This window comes from Myotis yumanensis, unplaced genomic scaffold, assembly GCF_028538775.1.
Source record: "Myotis yumanensis isolate MYYU_CA2020_CCGP unplaced genomic scaffold, mMyoYum1.0.hap1 SCAF_13, whole genome shotgun sequence".
Classification (NCBI taxonomy): domain Eukaryota; kingdom Metazoa; phylum Chordata; class Mammalia; order Chiroptera; family Vespertilionidae; genus Myotis; species Myotis yumanensis.
The window spans coordinates 55948513-55969736 of record NW_027223764.1 but is presented as its reverse complement, the minus strand read 5'-3'; the positions used below and the strand labels follow the sequence as shown (position 1 = coordinate 55969736).

At 53.3% G+C, this 21224-nt stretch overlaps 2 protein-coding genes across 2 annotated transcripts in view; both read left to right on the top strand.

Annotated features, from left to right (window-relative positions):
* The first annotated feature begins 637 nt into the window (after positions 1–637).
* SLC18A3 (solute carrier family 18 member A3) lies at positions 638–2980 on the top strand. Its single transcript, XM_070431975.1, has one exon. The coding sequence runs from the start codon at positions 1044–1046 to the stop codon at positions 2634–2636; it is 1593 nt and encodes a 530-aa protein (XP_070288076.1). The 5' UTR covers positions 638–1043; the 3' UTR covers positions 2637–2980.
* A 1197-nt stretch (positions 2981–4177) lies between these two features.
* Positions 4178–21224, top strand: part of CHAT (choline O-acetyltransferase) — a 55606-nt gene continuing 38559 nt past the window's right edge. The window contains exons 1-8 of the mRNA XM_070431939.1: positions 4178–4237; positions 4552–4619; positions 6730–6832; positions 9973–10164; positions 10830–10948; positions 12528–12581; positions 18300–18480; positions 19498–19675. Of these exons, the coding sequence (XP_070288040.1) occupies positions 4178–4237; positions 4552–4619; positions 6730–6832; positions 9973–10164; positions 10830–10948; positions 12528–12581; positions 18300–18480; positions 19498–19675 (955 nt within the window). The remainder of the gene's footprint in view (positions 4238–4551; positions 4620–6729; positions 6833–9972; positions 10165–10829; positions 10949–12527; positions 12582–18299; positions 18481–19497; positions 19676–21224) is intronic.

The following is a 21224-nucleotide window of genomic DNA, read 5'->3' as shown; positions in this document are numbered from 1 at the left end:
CGCCCCCCCATCTCCAGACGCTCAGTCAGGAATCTCTGCGGGGACATTCTCCCGAAGGGCAGGTCATCGGAACCCGCCCGGCAGTCTCTGCGCCTCACCCTCCCTCTCCGGGGGCAGAAGGGGCCAGGGGGCGTGGCCATGGGAAGGCTCGGGGTCTCGGTACCCTGCGCCCCTCGGGTCCCCGCCCCACAATCCAGCTGCTAGAACAACTGGACACTCCGCGGCTCACCTCGGGGGCTCCCTGCGGGCTGCGCGCGGAGATCCGGGCTGAGGTGGAGGTCCGAGCCCCCGGCGCACCCTCTCCCGCGGGGCGGGCAACAGCTGGTGCTGCGCGCCCTCCCCGGGGGAGCGGAGGGAGCAGAGGGGCTTGGTCCTGACCGGGTAGGGGGGAGCAGAAAGCCGGGTCTTCGCACGGAGCACCCGTTACCCGCAGAGGCTGGGCCAGGACTCTTGACGCACCGAGACCCCTTTCTGAGGTTTCCAGCGGGTGCCGCTGGGAAGGAGACCCCCACAGGCCGCGCCCCGCCCCCGCCCCCGCCCAGCCGACGTCGCATTAGCATGAACGACGCAAGTGGCCGGGGCACCACTCGGGGGCCGAGACTCATAGCGTCACAGCCCCGAGTGGAAAGGGAAAAAAGAGGAGGCGAAGGAGGAGGAGGCAGGAGCCGGCGCTCAGGGAGGGGAGAGCGGCGGCAGGGCGAGCAGCCGGCGCGGGCGGCCTCTCCGCGGCTGGGGAGGCTCCGGGGGTACCGGAGGGCAGCGCGCTCCGCTCCGGCCCGGACCCCTCTGCGTGCTGCCTGCCTGGTCACCCCTGCACAGCGGCGGCGGGTCTGGGGTTCCGCTCGGAACAGCGGCGGCGCGTCCCCGAACAGGGTCCTTGCCTTCCCCGGGGCGCAAAGCCATGAGCCTGGCCGCCACCTGAGGCACAGGGGGCGCCGCGGGGCGCGGACCGCACCCCCGAAGTCCGAGCTCTCTTCTCTGCCGGCAAGGCGCCCGCGTCCGACCCCTGCGGAGGTGTCCTCGCTAGAGCGGCCGGTGGGGCGATGGAACCCGCAGGCCCGGCCCGGGAGGCGGCTGCCAAGCTGTCGGAGGCGGTGGGCTCGGCGCTCCGGGAGCCCCGCAGGCAGCGCCGCCTCTTGCTGGTCATCGTGTGCGTGGCGCTTTTCCTGGACAACATGCTGTACATGGTCATCGTGCCCATCGTGCCAGACTACATCGCCCACATGCGTGGGGGCAGCGAGAACCCCACCCCGACCCCGGAGGTGTGGGTGCCCACCCTGCCGCCGCCCACTCCAGCCAATGCCAGTGCCGGCTCCACGGCCAACAGCTCAGGGTCCCCGACGGCTGCGCAGCCCGCCGGGTCTGCCCTGAGGCCTCGCTACCCCACGGAGAGCGAGGATGTGAAGATCGGGGTGCTGTTCGCCTCCAAGGCCATCCTGCAGCTTCTGGTGAACCCGCTAAGCGGGCCCTTCATCGACCGCATGAGCTACGACGTGCCGCTGCTCATTGGCCTGGGCGTCATGTTCGCCTCCACCGTCCTGTTCGCCTTCGCCGAGGACTACGCCACGCTTTTCACGGCGCGCAGCCTGCAGGGCCTGGGCTCCGCCTTCGCCGACACGTCCGGCATCGCCATGATCGCGGACAAGTACCCCGAGGAGCCGGAGCGCAGCCGCGCGCTGGGCGTGGCGCTGGCCTTCATCAGCTTCGGCAGCCTCGTGGCGCCGCCCTTCGGGGGCATCCTCTACGAGTTCGCGGGCAAGCGCGTGCCCTTCCTGGTGCTCGCCGCCGTGTCGCTGTTCGACGCGATCCTGCTGCTGGTGGTGGCCAAGCCCTTCTCGGCCGCGGCGCGGGCGCGGGCCAACCTGCCGGTGGGGACGCCCATCCACCGCCTCATGCTGGATCCGTATATCGCCGTGGTGGCCGGCGCGCTCACCACTTGTAACATCCCCCTCGCTTTCCTGGAACCCACCATCGCCACGTGGATGAAGCACACGATGGCGGCGTCGGAGTGGGAGATGGGCATGGTCTGGCTGCCGGCCTTCGCGCCTCACGTGCTGGGCGTCTACCTCACGGTGCGCCTGGCGGCGCGCTACCCTCACCTGCAGTGGCTCTACGGCGCACTGGGGCTGGCGGTGATCGGTGCCAGCTCGTGCGTGGTGCCCGTCTGCCGCTCCTTCGCGCCGCTGGTGGTCTCGCTCTGCGGCCTCTGCTTCGGCATTGCGCTGGTCGACACGGCCCTGCTGCCCACGCTCGCCTTTCTCGTGGACGTGCGCCACGTTTCCGTCTACGGAAGCGTCTATGCCATCGCCGACATCTCCTATTCCGTGGCCTACGCGCTCGGGCCCATCGTGGCGGGCCACATCGTGCATTCGCTCGGCTTCGGGCCGCTCAGCCTTGGCATGGGCCTGGCCAACCTGCTCTACGCGCCTGTGCTGCTCCTGCTGCGCAAGGTGGGCCTCCTGACGCGCTCCCGCTCCGAGCGCGAGGTGCTGCTGGACGAGCCGCCGCAGGGTCTGTACGATGCGGTGCGCCTGCGGGAGTGCCCGGTGTCCGACCCGGACGGCGCGCCTCGCAGCCCGCCGGGCCCGTTCGCCGAGCGCGAGAGCGACTACACCGACTACTGCCCCCGCAGCTAGCAGCCCCTCCTCACCCCGCCGCCACCGCCAGCGGCTGCTCTGCGAGCGCACCGGCCAGCGCAGCCTCAGGGCCCTCCCCTCCAGCGAGTTCCCCGGCGCAGGTCCCCGTCTTGACTTCCTTGGCCGCGATCCCTCTCCATGGCCTTTTGTGTGTCCCCCTCCCGCTCATCCAGTGGAGTGTGGAGCACTGCGGCATGTGAAGCGATGCGCTTCTTGCACAGAAGAGGCGTGCGGGCCTCTACCTCCGGGCCGCCCTGTGTAGGGCTGTGTGTCTGTCTGTCCTCCCTTCCGCTCCTTGGCCCGTTGCACAGCGGTGCCTCCCGCCCAGATCAATAAACCAGATGTGTCCCAGACTGAGTCTCTTCACTGACGGGGTGGGCGGCCAGGCACAGGGCCCGAGGGGAGGGTGACTGTGGTCCGGCCCCAACCCAAGTCTCAGCGGGGAACACGCGGAAGCCCGTGTGGCTCTTTCACTACCTAGACAGGGAGATACAGACGGAAGAAGCACCCCAACAAGGGCTCTCACCCACGACCCCCATTCATGTCCCCTCAGCCTGTGACAGCTCCGCCTTCCTAGGCCCAGCTCAGCGCCCAGGGTGCCAACCCGGGAAGCCCGAGGACCCGCTCCCGCCCCGCATAGGCCCCTCCCCTCTAGGACACGCCCGGCGTCAGACACCGGCCTCGGAGGCACTAGGGAGGGGCTTCCCTTTGAGCTGGGCATCCTACCTGGTCTAGGTTCTCCAGAAACGGAGTAGGGCGGAGCTGTTCTGGGCAGAAGTCCCATGTCTGGAAACTCCCATGTTAGAGAGCCAGGCTCTATCCTAAGAGGAGTGGGACTTGCTGTGTCCTTGCCACGCGGGTCCGAGTGGGACCAGATAGGGTGCCAGTGCGGGATCTGATGCTAACCCCCACCCCTCCCCACCCCTTCCTGAGTGGAAACTGCCGTCCAGGGTTGTCAAAGAGGTCTCCCCACCTTGAGTGCGGGTCCCCAGGAGCCCCGGGCATGCGTCTGTGTGCCACTCCCAGTCCTAGAGCCGGTGGACTGCTTAAGGCGGCAGAGTGACCCCCGGGGTCCAGCACCTGTGGTCAGACACGGCCTGTGGGGACCTGCAGGGCTGTGTGTGCAGGGCTGTCCGGTGCTGCCTGGCTGGGTGTCGTCTGGGCAGGGTCTGTCTTTGTGGGTCAGTCTCTGAGGACCTACCTGGAGGCGGGGGAGCGCTTCGCCTGGAGGAGTGTTTGCCTCTGGCTGCCTGTCTCTCGCACCCCCAGGTCGGTGTCTCCCCCACCCCAACAGTGGCAGCAGGGAGGGGGACCTGCAGTGATGAACAAACAGGCCGCTACTATTATTATTATTATTATTTTTATTTTTTGCTACTATTATTTTAAAAGGAGTTGTATGTGGTAGGGCTTGAGCCTGGCCTAGACCGTGGGGAGGACGCAGATTTCTCCAGACTCACCCTCCCCAGAGCTTTGCAGACGCAGTGGCGGCTAGGATAATGGGGGGGTGGGGCTCGGGGCCAGGGGATGGCTGGGCTGGGGCCATGGGCATGGGTGGGGCAGTGTTCTGCACGCCCTTCGCAGCTGTGGATGCTGCTACCCTTGTACGAACTGGTCCGGGCTGGGCGGGGAGCTGGGAGGTGGGATCCCGGAAGGCTGCGGGGAGTGGGGAGGTGGGGGACAGAGGACAGAGAAGGAGGGAGGGAGGAAGGGAGGGAGGGAGGGGTGGGGCTCGGGGAGGGAGGAAAAGAAGGAAGGGCGGGAGGAGGAACAGGAGGAGAGGACCGGCGTGGCCGGATCGCTGGCAGCCGGCAGGTTGGGAGCCGCGGGAACCCGACCACGTCGTCGGAGGCTCTACCTCCGACAGAGGCAGCAGCCCCCACCCCCGCTCTGCTGACGCGCCCCCAGATCCCTCCAGCTCCCCTTCCGGCCCCCAGTGCTGCTCAGTGCGGCGAAGCTGGGCCGAGCGGCCGCCGAGGAGAGCAGGTGAGAGGGCTGGGCTGGCGCGCGGGGAGCGGAGGGAGGTTCGGTCCAGAGGCCGCGCCAGGACCTCACGCCTGGGACCCTCGAGTCCCACAGGTCCCGAACGGCAGCGGCCGTCGTGGGCTCGCCCGGAGACTGAGGGGTTCCTCCCGAGTGGGGGCAGGGGACGGGGAGCAGGACGATGAGACGTGGGGGGCAAGGGCTTGGAGAGGCTTGGCCATCGGAGCTTCGGGCTCCACAGGCATGTTCTCGCTTCTCCTGGACTCCAGCTGCTGCGTGCCAAGGGCTGCCCTTTCGGTGCCAGTAGGAGGGTCTGCAGGTCTCAGCCTGCCACCCTGAAGGACCCTCCGGCGCTCGCCTCTCTCCCATCCTAGAAGAGGCAGGAGGTGGGGAAAGGGCGACGGTAGCTAGCGGGAGCCCTGTGGGGGCTGGGGGAGGGGGGAGTCGCTGGAGCGCAGGTGCCGGCAGAGCTGGGGTGGGGTCCCTAGGGCAGAGCCGAGATCTCTGCGGGAAGCCTTTGGAAGCCAGGAGGGCACCAGACAGACACCTATGCCCTCTAGATGCCGGCCCAAGCCCAGGAGGAAGGGCAGCAGGCTCAGGGCAGGGACCTCCCCGCGGGCCCCCAGGGAACCACACTGCTGTGACCCGTGAGCCTCTCTGACCAGGGTCTCTGAGGTGTGGCTAGTACCTTCCAGCTCCGGCGCTGGCCTGGGGCTAGGGCAAGAGGAAGCATGGGTTGCACTGGCTCTAGAGCCTTTACCAACCCGACCTTCCCCTGTTGCCCCCTCAGAACCTTGCTGTGCTGGGGGTGGACCCTCGCCTGGATACTGCTGCTTCCTGGGTAGGCAGGGCCGCCCCTAAGCTTCATGGGCTGGCGGGTGGGTGACCACCTAGCCCGGAGCAGGCTGCTGCAGTGCTCTGAGGACTCTGCATGGAACTTCCAGGCGCCCCGGGCTCCTCCACACTGTACCGGAGTCATCCATCTTCCTGGAGGCTCTGTCCTCGGGTCAACTGTGCCCATGCCCAGCCCCCACCTGGACTGAACCTGGGGAGGGCGGTGCGGGGAGGGGGTTGGGGGGATGGGTGAGTAGAAAGCATGGGGGTCTCTACAGGCTTACCTTAGCGCAATGGTTCTCAACCTTCCTAATGCCGCGACCCTTTAATACAGTTCCTCATGTTGTGGTGACCCCCAATTTCATTGTTACAAATTGAACACAATTAAAGCATAGTGATTAATCACAAAAACAATATGTAATTATATATGTGTTTTCCAATGGTCTTAGGCGACCCCTGTGAAAGGGTCGTTCAACCCCCAGAGGTTGAGAACCGCTGGCTTAGAGGGATCTCTGAGGGTAGAGGTTGGGTCCTACTAGCCTTAAAACCTGGCCTTTGCTCCGCCTTGGTCTGGCTCCCTCCTGCTGCCCCTTCAAAATTAATCTCCAGACTATTAGGTGGCCCCAGGGGACGGGGCTGCACAACTTCCCTGGACCACCCCCTTAGCGCTCCTATGCCACCTACACTGGGAACCTACTGGCACAGCCCACCCCACGGCGCCAGGGCTTTGCATTCACTGAGGTGTGCACACGTGCACAAGGGCGTTGATTTCACTCAGCTCCCCAACATGCATTCTACTCATGCACCTGCTAGGTCCCAGAGATGAAGCATTGAGCATGCCGCCCTGGAAAAACTCAAAGTCTAGTGAGAAAGAGAGATTTTAATCTGCAAAGCACACAGCTATTGGGCCCCACGCAAGAATAAAGCAAGCACTCTGCCAATACCCCTTGTGGATCAGGAGTGGGCAAGCCCAGTCCTGCTCCATCCCACACTGCCCTGGCGGAATCAGTTGGGCCTGGTGACAGCAGTCTGATGGAGGAGGTAGCAGCTGGAGGCAAACTTCACGCCCCGCCCTCTCTTATTTGGGGGCTCAGAGAGGACACTGTGCAGGGCGGTTGGTCTGGAGGCGAGGAGATTGGGGCCAGGCCAACAATGAGACCCGTGCACACTACTGTCCAGCTCTGGCTCCTCACAGGTGCAGGTGGGTGTCAGGCTGCGGGAGGGGAAAGGCCCAGCAGGTCTATGTGGCTGCTGTGTTGATGCCTCTCTGCTCCAACAGATCTGCACCTCTGTTTCTTCAGCCAGAAGTCACGAAGATGCCCATCCTGGAGAAAGCGCCCCAGAAGATGGCAGCAAAATCTCTCAGCAGTGAGGAGGAGACTGTGAGTAACTTTTGGAGCTCTCTCTGTTATCGCTACTCTCCCCACTCACATGCCCTTGGCTTCCAGAATAGTCCTGAATGGGATTTGCCCTCAGCACTTGCCTGATCCCAGCCCGCCCCTCTCCTGGCAGGAGGCCCAGCTGCATCCCTGCCTGAGTCTGGAGGGCTTGGCGGCTCTAGGAACAGCTTCAAGGTGCCACAACCTTTTGCAGCGGGGGTTCAGGATCTGAAGAAGGGGCTGGCACACAAATGAAAACACTGGACAAGAAATATGCATTTAGAAGGCAGGGGGGCCAGGGGGAGACTCTCCCCCTCGGAGAGGCACACTGAAACCTGGCCTTACTCAATTTTAGATACACATCTTACCCTCAGTAAAGCACGGCAAACGGGTAGCATAGACCGTCTCTAAGGTCAATAAAGATCAGTAAAGATCAGTCAGGTTCAGTAAACATTTACTTTGAGGCTATTAGGTAAGGAAATTGCTTCGAGTCACCACTATCTCAACAGAACAATGGTGCTTGGCATTAGTCCTGCTGACAACCAAGGTCCATCGGCCTTCCGAGTGCCTTGATGCACTCTCATGATAGTATGGGCAGTGGTGGCTTCCCGCATCAACGGAAGTGCTCATAGGCACACTCCCTAACCCCACAGTGCAGGGAGAGCCCTTGACCTGGGCCAGATACTTTTATCTCTCAGGACTTCCCCCACCCCAAGTTCCACTTCCAATGGCTCTGAGCCCAGGGGAGCTGCCTTAAGTAAGCCGTGCCACATCCCAGCCCTGGCTATTGTCACTAGTTCAGCCCTGGAGCTGTAGGCACCATCTTCCCCACTGACTTGAGACAAGACACCCTCCCTGGGAAGGCCTCCTCCCTCCCTTCCCACTGACCTCCAGAGTGATAGAGCACATCTGATCCCCACAGTGTCACACATGTGTGTCCCTCTGCAACACTTGTCTTCTTGACATCTCCTTGACAACCACACCCCTCTCCACCCTCCCGTCCACCCCACCCCCCTTGCTTCATTTGAAACCCTGATCAGATCAGAACCTCCTGGCTTCTCCCTGTGAAGTGGCTCACCACATCGTCCTGTTTGCTACTGCCGACAACTCTTTTGCTGCTTCTGCTCCATGGCATGTCCCTCCCGTTGGACTGTGGCTGCCTTGTCTCTCACTGAGCCTGAGTCCAGCCCAGGGCCTGGCCCACGTGAACTGCCCAGGAAACTTGCATTGACCTGAGACCCCAGGGTCCAAAGACCCTCATTAGTGCTAGTCCCTGCCTCTGTTCCCACTGTGGGCCAGAAGCCCATGAGCTTCTAGAAGGAGCTGCAAGGGGCTGAGACATCCAAGCAGAGATTTCCTGCCCAGCTCCTTTTTACACATCACCAATTTCCCCTTTACCCAGGCTGAGTCCCAGGGCACTGACAGGGCTCAGGGAAGGGAGGCTTATTTTTAGTATGGGCAAGGGTCAGACATGCTGGCATCTTGGCGAGGCCACCAACTAGGCTGGGCTTTCTGTGGGTACTTACCCACTCACCCACCGCACAGATCCACGGCCCCAATAGAAGGAAGAGGGAACCAGAGCAGCTGGGGGCGGGGGAGGCCTGCACCTGGTTCTCTGGAGTGGACTAGAGAACCTGTCCTCACGAGGTCCCCGGGTAGCAACAGCACAGAGCACCCGCAGCCTCCTTCCTCCCCCTAGGCCAGTGAGCTCTAGGCACAGGGTCAGGCAGGTGGAGGATCCCCATTCATTCCTCAGCGCATGCTCAGTCCCATCTGCCTGGGCAGCCGTGGGGACTCCGGCCTGTGCAGCGGGAAGAGCAGAGTGGAGGAAAGCTTTCAACAGGCCCCTTCACTCCACCGCCTGCTGGGGCAGAAGGTCACCGCTCCCCCACCCTAGAGAGGAGAAACTCCTGAAAGAAGGCAGCCAACTTTGTAAAATTTAAGCGATAATATGAAAATTCCTGGTTTCCAAACTGTGACCAGCTAAGTGAGGAAGGAAGGGGGCAGAAAAGAGAGCAAGGGAGCCAGAAGAGAACAGCTGAGGAAGGAGTAGAATGAATATGGGATGAAGACTGACTTCAGGTCTCAGCTCTGCCACCAAATTGCTGGATGACCTGGGACTATCCACTCCCTGGGCCTGAGTTTCCTCCTCTGACTGCGAAGCTAAGCCATGACATGTGAGGTCCCAGTTGAACACAGTTGGTAAACTGGGAAGCATGGGGCCCATACTCCCTCCACACTTTGGGGCCCCCAGAGATTATGAGATTCCTCTTGGGAATTCCTCTGGAAGGATAAGGACAGTGACATTGTAACATTTAATGATGTGCCTGTTTAATGAAATGCTTCTCTCATTTCATTCTCTGCGGGCCCCTCTCAGGAAGGAATTGTCATTTATGTCCTATGGATGAGGAAGCTGAAACTGAGAAAGATTAGGAGAGGAAGGACTTCCACCTCACCCCACTCCCGTACCCACAGGGAGCAGAACCCCCTCTCTGGATTTCATAACTGCGAGGGATTTAATAAGGAGCCCAGGGCATGAGTCACCTTCCCAGGACACATCTTGCAGAATTCTGGTCATTAGGACAAGAATGAACGATGTCTCCCACCCTCTTCTGCCTGTCCACAGCTCTCCATTAGAGTCAATTGGATTCTAGAGCCCCAGCTGGGAACAGTTCCTAAATTAAGAATGACCAGCAATCACTATCAATTACAGGGCTATTTCATTAGACCCATTCACTAGAGTTGATGGGTCTTTCACATCAATGATCTCTTATCCTATAAGAGATAAAGGTTATTAACGCCATCTGACAGGGAAGGAAACTGAGGCACCGAGATAGGGGTGACTTGCTTAAGATCAAACAGCTAGTCAGCAGCGAGGTCAGGGATGAATCCAGGTCTGTGTGGGATCACATCAAGGTCTTTTCCTCTGCACTTTATTCCTTTGGGTCAGGGCTGGGGTGTGGGAGAGAGCAAACAGGAACCTCCCAAGGTCACAATTCTGCTGAGCTGAGCCCTGGAAACAGACGAGTCTCAGGATAGGGAACAAGGATGGTAGCAGATGGAGACAGACACTAGGCATCAACTTGGACAGGCCTGGGCCACACATGACAGGCACCGCAAGTACCTGTGACCCTCTTTTCCAGGAGCTGCCCAAACTCCCAGTGCCCCCCCTGCAGCAGACGCTGGCCACTTACTTGCGGTGCATGCAGCACCTGGTGCCCAGGGAGCAGTTCCGGAGGAGTCAGGCCATCGTGCAGCAGTTTGGGGCCCCTGGGGGCCTGGGTGAGACCCTGCAGCAGAAGCTCCTGGAGCGGCAGGAGAAGACTGCCAACTGGGTAAGCTTGGCTGGGAGAGGGCTGACTGGGGGGAGGGGGAGCAGGCAAGGGACCCATGGAGCAGGAGGCAGACTTGGAGAAAGAGGGATTTGGGTGAGAGGCAGGTAGGTGACAAAGACAGGGCAGATGGGGCACAAGGATGGGGGAGAGACGAGGAGAGCAAGGGGCAAGAGTGAGGAACAGACAAAATGTGGAATGTGAAGTAGGTATGGCTGGCAGATAGGGGAAAGCGATGGGGGGCAGATGGGGACAAGTTTGAGCAACAATGGGTGACAGGGATGGGGCAGCAGAAGATATTGATGAGGTCAGGGAAGCTGAGAGAGTTAAAGGCAAGAATGGGCCCTCATAAGGAGGGCAGGGGACATGGACGAAGCACCAGACACCAGGACGGGAACCTGGGATGGGAGAGGAGAGAGTACAGGGCAAGGCTGAAGGGCAGGCTCGTGGGCTGCGAAACATGGCCCTAGCACATAATGGCGCAGCGTATGTTTGTGGAATGAATGAATGAATGAATGAATGAAATGCATGATCCAGTGAAGTGTCCCGACTGGCCCGCAGGGCTGCCAGGATGGGATCAGTGCGCTCCACAGGCAAGGTGCCCTTTCTGGGAGGGGGTGTATGTGGCCCTTGTGGGTAATGGCTCCCCTTCCCTGCTCCTCCTGCAGGTGTCTGAGTACTGGCTGAACGACATGTATCTCAATAACCGCCTAGCCCTGCCTGTCAACTCCAGCCCAGCGGTGATCTTTTCCCGGCAGCACTTCCAAGACACCAATGACCAGCTCAGGTGAGGCCACCGGCTCCGGCTCAGAGCTGGGGAGCAGCCGGAGGAAGGGTCCTGGCCCCGGCACCAGGAAGGAAAGGCTGAAGCTCGCGTCCTGGCGGAGCTTTCTGAGGCCACGTGGCGCTGAGACAGGGGCCGTCCAGGCCATGAGGTCAGCAAGGAGGTTTGGTGAGGCTGCACCTGAGGAACAAACACAAGGCCTGCCTCCGATGCATTTGTAGGGGGCGGGGGGGGGGGGACTAGTGGAGGGCATGGGCGCCCAGGTGTCCTCATAGCCGTCTTGGCCTGGCTGAGGCCTGGGAGAAGGTGGGTCCCTTCTGATCCTGCCAGTACTTGAGGCTGGGACTTGTCTGTGGGACACACTGCCCCGGGTGATCTGAGAGGCCCCTGCAGCCCCCAGCTCTGAACAGAGGCTCCGAGGGGTTGGCAAAGGTTTCTTCCTGCCAGCCGCTTTCGCCAGAGCCTGTGCCATCTGTTGCAATCTCACAGCTCACTGAGCCACTGCAATGGCCTCTGGGTCTGCTGATGACGGTAGAGGGACCATTCACGCAAGGATGGGGCAGGAATGAAGGATCTCCCTGAAGGAATCACTGAGCTCCAAATCCCGTCTCTGGTTTTAAGACCTGAATGGGACACAGTGTGGGACAGTTCAGGGGGAGGACAAGAACAGAAGGCAGGGCCCGTCGCCTAGAGACGGGGCTCAGCTATGGTTGGGAGACCCCCCAGCCGGTCCTTCCTCACCAGGACCAGTCCAAAGGTCTGGGAGCACCTTCCCCCTCCCCTGCAGCCAGGGCCTCCCCTTGGCCAAAGGAAGCGAGTGAATGGATGAACAACTTCTGGGAACAGTTCTCAAAATTGCACCAGAGTGGGCATTTTCCTCCGGATGCAGTAAGCCGGGCTCAACATCCAGGAACAGTAACGGTGACACCACTCCGTGGCATGGTTCTCTGGTGTGTTTTCCTTCAGCACCCACTTTCCTTTTCATTAGCACTTAGGGGACCAAATTACTGACTTTTCCCAGGAGACTGAATTGCCCAAAACTCACGGTGCTGGCCCAGTCCAGCCAAGCAGGATCCTTTCCTGGGAAGAACCCCTGCTCTTCCAGCCCTTTCCTGTGGCTCTGTGGCCTCTCCTGGCTTCCTCTCCTCCTCCTTTGCCTCCTCATTCATATTCTAGTTCCCTCTCCTCCCCAAAGTTCTTTCCAGGGCACCATTTTTAATCCAAAGCTTGCCAAGTACTGACAGCATAGAGGTGGGTAGGGGGTAGCAGGTAGCTCATCTTATTAGGGCACCACTCAGACCTGGCATATGATGGGTGGTCATTGAGTTTGGGAGAGATAGAAAGAGGGAGGGGGAAAGGGAGGGATGGAGGTGGGGAGAAGAAAAAAAGAAAGAAAGAAAGTGAGAAAGAAAGGAAGAAAGAAAGAAAGAAAGAAAGAAAGAAAGAAAGAAAGAAAGAAAGAAAGAAAGAAAGAAAGAAAGAAAGAAAGAAAGGAAGGAAGAAAGGAGAGAGAAGGAGGTTGGAGACAGAAGGGAGCTTGGGCCCCATAGAGGAGAGGCTAAGGCCTCATCTCTCTCTGCAGGTTTGCCGCCAACCTCATCTCGGGAGTGCTCAGCTACAAGACCATGCTGGACAGGTAGGACTGGGCCCAGCCTGCGGAAGGCAGAGCCTTTGGTTCCCCTCTCTCCCGGCTACAATAGACAAGGAGCTCTAGAGGGCAGTGACCCTGACATTGTTCAGCTCTGTGTTCCTGGCTCCTGTCGGAGTAGGTGGGACCACACCCACCTCAGCATCAGGATGACCTTTACCCCAGCTGGCCCAACCACCAATAGCTCCTTTTCCTGATGTAAGCACTATCCTACCTGGATCCCTTTAAAATGCCCCTTCCTCCATGCCTTATGTGTACATGCGAGCATGTGCACCAGGAATCTAGGGCACACACGAGAAGTGGAGAAGAGAGAGTTGTAGGAGCAAGGCAGGTGAGTCAGCCTTGCCACCTGCTACTCGAGGGGCAGGTTCTCCTCAGTCCAAGCCTGTTTACTTGGCTTCAACCCCACTTTCCTTTCTGCCTCAATCAAACGATCTCTGGTGTGTGTAAATATTATGAAATGTTTGTAAAACACTACAAAAATTAATTAGTAAAAAGTGGTACAAAGTATGAGATCACTTTTTGTTAATTCGAGTCTTAATTTTATTTTTTAATTACAGTTTACATTCAATATTATTTTGTATTAGTTTCAAGTGTAAAGATGAGTGTTTAGACAATCATATACTTTACAAAGTGTTCCTCCTGATATTTCCAGTAGTCAACTGGTACCGTATATAGTTATTACAATATTACATCCCCATGACTATTTTGAACTACCAATCTGTACTTCTCAATCCCTTCACGCTTTTCCCCAACGCCTACCTCTCCTTTGACAACTATCAGTCTACTGTCTGCATCTATGAGTATGTTTCTGTTTTGTTTATTCATTTCTGTTGTTCTTTAGATTCCACATATAACTGAAATAATATACTATTTGTTTTTCTCTGATTGACTTATTTCACTTAGCATAATACTCTGTAGGTCCAACCATGCTGTAGCAAATGGTAAGATTACATTCTTCTTCATGGTAGAGTAAAATTCCATTGTATATATGTACCAACACTTTTACATCCATTTGTCTATTGATGGGCATTTGGGTTGCTTCCATATCTTGGCAATTATACATATGCTACAATGAACATGGGGGTGCATATATTCATTTGAATTAGTGTTTTGTGTTTCTTCAGATATATTCCCAGAAGTAGAATGATGAGGTCATAAGGCAGTTAAGTTTTTAATTTTTCAAGGAACTTCTGTATTGTTTTTTTTTTATAAGGCTGTACCAATTTTAAATCCAACAACAGTGAAAAAAAGTTTCCCTTTTCTCCACATTCTCATCAACACTTTTTTTGTTGATTTAGTGATGATAACCATTCTGACAGGTGTGAAGTGATATCTCACTGTGGTTTTAATGTGCATTTCTCTGATGATTAGTGATGTTAAGCATCTTTTCATATGTCTATAGGCCCTCTGTATGTCCTCTTTGGAGAAGTGTCTATTTAGGTCCTTCACCCATTTTTAAAATGGATTGTTTGTTTTTTTGGTGTTGAGTTGTATATGCTCTTTATACATTTTGGATATTAACCCCTTATCAGATGTATTGTTGGCGAATATGTTCTCCATTCAGTGGGTTGTCTGCTCATTTTGTTGATGGCTTCCTTTGCTGGGCAAAAACTTTTTAGTTTGAGATAGTCCCATTTATTTTTTCTTTTGTTGCCCTTGCCCAAGGAGATATATGTGAAAAAAATATTGCTATAAGAAATACCCAAGATTTTACTGCCTATCTTTTCTTCTAGGATTTTAATGGTTTCGAGTCTTACATTTAAGTCTAATCCATTTTGAGTTTATTCCTGTATATGGTGTAAGAAAGTGGGCTAGTTTCATTTATTTTTTGCTTATATCTTGTTCAATTTTTTTCAATATTATTTATTGAATAGACTGCCTTTAACCCATTATATATTCTTGCCTCCTTTGCCATGTATTAATTGACCATATGGGCATGGGTTTATTTTTGAGATCTTTATTCTGTTCCATTGATCTAAATGTCTGTTTTTATGCCAATACCATGGTGTCTTGATTACTATGGCATTGTAGTATAGTTTGATATCAGGTAGCGTGATTCCTCCAACTTTGTTCTTCTTTCTCAAGATTGCTATGTCTATGTGGGGTCTTTTGTGATTCCACATAAATTTTAGGATTATTTGTTCTAGTTCTGTGAAATACACCATTGCTATTTTAATAGGAATTGTGTTGAATCTATGGATTGCTTTGGGTAGTATGGACATTTTTACAATGTTATTATTATTTTTCTTAATCCATGAGCATGGTATATGTTTGGTTTAATTTTTATTTTCTCTTCAGTGTTTTATAATTTTCCAAGTATAAATTTACCTCCTTGGTTAAATTTATTCCTACATATTTTATTTTGTTTGATATGATTGTAAGTGGGATTCCTTTCCTAGTTTCCCTTTCTGATAGTTCATTTTTGATATATAAAAATGCAACCAATTTTTGAATATTTATTTTGTATCCTGCTTCTTTACTGAATGCATACAATAGTTTTAGTAGTTTTTGGTGGAGTCTTTAGGGTTTTCTACAGTATTATATCATCTGCAAATAATGACACTGTTACTTCTTTTTCCAATTCAGATGCCTCTTATCTTTATTTTTCTTGTCTGATTGTTGTGACTAGGACTTGTAATACTATGTTGAATAAGAGTGGTGAAAGCAGACATCCTTGTCTTGATCCTGAATTTAAGCTAAACACTTGTAATTTTTGCCTGTTGAGTATGATTGTTGGCTGTGGGTTTGTCACATATGGCTTCTATTACGTTGTGGTATGTACCCTCTGTTAGAAATAAGGCGAGCCCCCAAATTCAGGGGTCCTGGTAGAACACAAAGCACACTGGGAAGCCAGGCAGCAGGCAAACATCTTTCTTCCTGCAGGAAGGTGCGCAGCACATGGTTGGGGAACATGCACACTGAGCAGGAGGTCTGTTCAGCTTTTTAATCCTGATGCACGTGACCTGTCCCTCACTCTTGATTGGAGCTCAGGCACACAGTCTTTCACGATTGGCTAATTCAAAGAAAAGGGTGGGCCTTCGCTGTTTCAAGATGGTAACTCCCAGGGAGCTGCAAGTCATGCAGCTGACATGGCAGCTGCCAAGTCGCATGAGCCAAAATGGTGGCTGTCTAAACTGTTCTTTGACAGAAAAGATTACTTGTTTATTCTCACACCTCTATTCCCACTATACTGAGAGTTTTTATCATAAATGGGTGCTGGACTTCATTAAATGTTTTTTTTCTGCATCTATTGACATGGTTATATGGTTTATTTTTCATTTTGTTTATGTGGTATATCACATTTATTGATTTGCATATGTTGTACCAATCTTGCATCCCTAGAATAAGTCCTACTTAATCATGGTATATAATATTTTTAATGTATTGCTGGATCTGGTTTGCTAATATTTTGTTAAGGACTTCAGTATCTATGTTCATTAGGGATATTGGCCTATAATTTTCTTTTTCTTTTTAATCCTCACCTGAGGATATTTTTCCATTGATTTTTAGAGAGAGTGGAAGAGAGAGGGAAAGACAGAGGGAAATAATCGATGTGAGAGAAACACATTAATTGTTTGCCTCCTGTACAAGCCCCAAGGAGCCTGAAAACGAGGTACGTGCCCTTGACTGGAATCAAACCCAGGACCCTTTTGTCTGTAAGCCAACACTCTGTCCACTGAGCCAAACTGGCTAAGGCTGGCCTATAATTTTATTTCTTTGTAGTGTCCTTACCTGGTTTTGGAATTAGGAGAATGCTGGCCTTATAAAATGAGTTTGGAAGTCTTCCCTCCTCTGGATTTCTTTGGGATCATTTGAGAAGGTTAGGTGTTGTTTCTTCTTTGAGTGTTTGGTACAATTCACCTGTGAAGCCATCCATCTGGTCCAGGACTCAGGTTTGTTGGAAGTGTGTGAGTCCTGCTTCAATTTCATTAGTTGTAATTGGTCTATTCAGATCTTCTGATTCTTCCTGATTCAGTATAGGAAGATTGTATGTTTATGGGAATTTATCCATTTTTTCCACTTTGTCCAATTGGTTGACATATAGTAGTAGTTGTTCATAATATTTTCTTATAATCCTTTGTATTTCTGTGGTGTCAGTTGTTACTTCTTGGTTTTCATTTCTGATTTTATTTATTTGGGCCCTCTATCTTTTTTCCTTGAAGAGTCTGATTAACGGTTTGTCAATCTTGTTTATTTTTTCAAAAGAACCAGCTCTCAGTTTCATTGAGAATCTTAAAGATTCCACCAAAACATTACTATTAACTGATAAATAAATTCAGTTAAATAACAGAAAACAAAATAAATATTCAGAAATCGGTTGCATTGTTTTGTATATTTTAGGCTGTATTTCATATATTTCCACTCTGATCTTTATTGTTTTATTTCTTTTACTGTCTTTGGGCTTTTTTCCTTGTTCTTTTAGGTGTAAGGTTTGGTTGTTTATTTTATATTTTTTCCTGTTGTTTTGAGATAGTCCTGTAATGCTATGGTTTTTCCTCTGACGTAGGTTTGCTTTTGCTATGTCCCTTAGATTTTGTGTTGTTGTGTTCCCATTTTCATTTGTTTTAAGGTATTTTTTTAATTTCTTCCTTGATCTCATTGTTAACTCATTCATTGTTTAATAACATGTTATTTAACCTCCATGTGTTGTGTGTTTTTCACTTTTTTTAAATTGATTTCTCATTTCAAAACATTGTGGTCCGAGAAGATGTCTGACATAATCAATCTTCTTAAATGTATTGACTTGTTTTGTGTTCTAACATGTGATGAGACCACTTTTATTATTAGATTCAAAGACATAAGATTCCTGCTACAAATGTTTCTGTAAGCGCCCCCTGTTGTGGGTTGGTCTTTACAGTTCAGTTTAATACTCACACTTGGAGCAGCAGGGTGGTGGGACACCCACCCAGTCACCTTGATTGGCCCCAGCTCTTCTCATGGCTGCCTCTTACCCTCATGGCTCAGCTCACATGTCCCGTCATCAGCAAGCCTGTCCCTGGCCATGCCTCCTTGTCACCCTGGCTCACTACCTGAAACCCTCCCATTTACCAGTTTGCTGCTTGTTATCTGTGCCCCACTCCCATGTTCTAGGACCTGTACCCCTTAGAACAGGAAACTCATCTCTTGGTTGCTGCCATATCCTCCCAGATCCCAGAATGGTGCCTAGCACAGAGGAGTGGGCAATAACATTTGTTGTCTGAAAGATTAGAGGGAAGGAAGGGGAGAGAAACATGGGGAAAGAAAGAGAATGAGGAGGGAGAGGAAGAGGGAAAGGGAGGGAGGAAGGACACAAGACAGGCTGAGGCCACAGGGAAAAGAGAATATTCTGCCTTGAACTCAGAGGAGGCGTCTAGAAGAGGTGATGGAGTAGAAGGGGTTTTCTAAACAAATTAGCTGAGCACAAGGAGGGGGTGAAGGCATGCTAAGCAAAGATCAGCATAAGCAAAGGCAAAGGGGACTAAAACAGTAAGATCTGCACTGAAGTGCATGAGTCAGGGATGAGGGAGACTAATGAAGGTGCGGGACATCCCTGAGGATCTTCTTGGCCGTGGAAATGGGCATTCCACTCCTTTAAAAAGTGGAGATTTAAGCTCCTTGACTGCCATCACAGTGCCGTTCTCGTTTCTGTGCCCCCTTTGCCTAATCAAGTTGCAGTAGAACCAATTCTGACTTCCTGCCTCGCTCCCCACTCTCCCCCTGCAGTCACTCCATCCCCACTGACTGTGCCAAGGGCCAGCTGTCAGGGCAGCAGCTCTGTATGAAGCAATACTATGGCCTCTTCTCTTCCTACCGCCTCCCTGGCCACATCCAGGACACGCTGGTGGCCCAGAAGAGCAGCGTCATGCCTGAGCCGGAGCACGTCATTGTGGCCTGCTGCAACCAGGTAAGCGGCCCCCGCTGCGGCAGCCTCTTGGGCTCGGGGAGGACACATGTGTGCTCAGGCATTCCTGCTTTTCCAAGGGTGCTCACCCCCTCCCAGAGCCACACAGTGAGCTGGGGCAGAGTGGCCCCAAAGTGGGACCTCCGGACTCCCTGTCAGTTCCATTTCTCTCCACTGGTTAGATTTTCAGAATGAGGAGAGTCATCGATTAAGAACACCTTCAGTGGGCTGCCATTCCAGCCTGACCCTCCAGGTCAGGTCAAAGAGCTGCCTGGATAATGGACTCAGGGTCATTAATGAGACCCTGCAAGGCCTCAGAACTCCACATGCAGTGACCGAGGCCATGACCTTCCCAGAAACTATACCCAGACAGCTTTGCAGATGTTGGGACCTCCTTGCCTTTTTATCTGCACTCACTAGTGTGTTTGAGATCTATCCCTATATCTGTATATGCAACTAGTTTGTTCTTTTTCACTGCTGGGTAGGCATACACTGGACAAGTACATACATTTTACTCAGCCGTCTCCTACTGGAGACCTTTAGGTTCTCTCTGCCATTTTGCTGATGCAAACTGCTCATATGTACATTCCCGTATACATGTTTCGGGGCACAAGGGTATATGTTTCTCTAAGCCTTAGGCTAAAATGTGTATTTGTAAGAGCAATTGCTGAGTCATAGAGTATGCACATTTTCGTTTTAATAGACACTGTCCCCCAACAGTGGTTGTGCCAATTATACTCAATTGCCCGTAAAAGCAGTGCTTTTATAAGAACTAACAACCACAAAAGCAAGTGTTCATTTAGCTAAGTTTAATGTGAACTTCTTTGGATTGGAGCAGCTTGGAGTCCCGCACAGTTAACAAAGTTGAGGTGGTCCCCAAATTGTGACTACTCGGAGCCATGACTACATGGGAACCTTGGGCCTGAACATCTCCATCCATTCTCAGATCTGAAGGTTCAGTGAAGGCCTGGCACCTGGCCCGGCTGCCGTGAGTGATGTGTTTGACCTGTTTCCCCACAGTTCTTTGTCTTGGATGTTGTCATTAATTTCCGCCGTCTCAGTGAGGGGGATCTGTTCACTCAGTTGAGAAAGATAGTCAAAATGGCTTCCAACGAGGACGAACGCTTGCCTCCAATCGGCCTGCTGACATCAGACGGGAGGAGCCAGTGGGCTGAGGCCAGGACAGTCCTCGTGAAAGGTCAGCCGCAGTGCCCAGCGCATCTCCACGCCCATCTCATCCTCACGTCCATCGGCTTTCCCTCCACCAGGGTCGGGAACCATGCCTCATCCCCATCTGCCATCGCACTGGAGCTGAGGCCTCCCTCCAACTCAGGACCCGGTGGCAAGTCTTGCTGTCAGCTGAGGTTCCTTGACGCTGAAGGCACCTTTGGTACCTTTTATTTCATCTGACCATGCTCCAGCTCTCTGGGTGACACTGGCTGGAATCCTGGGATTTCTGGGAACACTGGGGGTGGGGTGGGGGGAGATTTTGAACTGGAGGAAGGCTGGCAGCAATTAAGCAGTTGTGCTTTACTTGTTGGCAGGGGTGGTTCTCATTTGAGAGGTCTGAGTTGCTGGGAGAGCCGTCAGATGAGGATTTGGGATGGAGCCCACCTCTGGGAGGGTAGTTGGCTGCCTTCTTTATATGAATTTTTGGTCCTAAACTTTTCATAGTTAAGCTGAGAGTTTCCAAGCACCCCTATAAGAAATCCAGTTATAGTCTTAACATTTTAAAATCATCCTTCTGGAAACTACTTTTCAAATCCAAAGCCAGCTCTATTCCCAGGAACTGGGAGAGCCTTCCTTTCTTGCCCATGTTAGAGACTCCTGGATGAGAGGTGAGACTTCCATAAGCCTCCATCTGTCCCCAGGTTTTTATCTGGCCCGGTTTCTATCTAGACTCCCCAAGTGTCTGCAAGCTGAGGACTTGTGCTAGGCCTGGGGAGTGTAAGAGATAGAGAGGATGAAGTGCCCTCCAGCCCACCAGATAAGAACAGGGGAAGAGAGGGCATGGGGGAGCAGGTTCAAATACACAGTAATGCGATATTTACCCACGTAAGGTAACAGAGACAGCAGTGCCAAATAAGTGCATCAGGACTTCAGAGTGGGAAGCCCTTCTAATTGGGAAGATTTCAAAAGGCTTTGTTGGAAGAGGTGGAAATTGTGCAAATCCCTGTGACATGAGTGAGAGCTGCAGGAGAGATAGGTGGCATACAAGCTGGCAGACTGGGGGTGGGCAAAGCGGACTGCCCATCAGGGACATCTGCTCTGCCCAGTACCATGAGGAGAGCAGCCAGGCTGGCAAAGTGACCATGCTGACCATACTGGTAGAGTGAGGAGGTAGCAGGCCTGGATCTCTGGCAATAGGCACTGCATTTTCTGGTCCCCTCCCTAGAACGTTCATCCCACAGGGCTGGCCGGCTCTTTGCACTACTCAGAGCTCAGCTCAGCTTCAACACCTCAGGACTTCCTTGAGCATTTATCCCCAATTATATTCTGCCCCTTGGTCCTGTTTTCTCCTCTTGATTGCATGTTTCACCCCCCAAAGTCAGTTTTTCATTTGCTTGATTCCTGCTGATTATCTGCTGCCCTCCCCCAGTCAATAAGGTCCAGGAGAACAGTAAGGGCCCAGTTGTATTTGTTAAATAAAAGAAGGAAGGGTTATTAGGAGTACTGGGGCCCAGACTTATTTCCCACTTACCAATGAACTATTCTTTCATTCAATTATTGGGCACCTGTGAATGCTT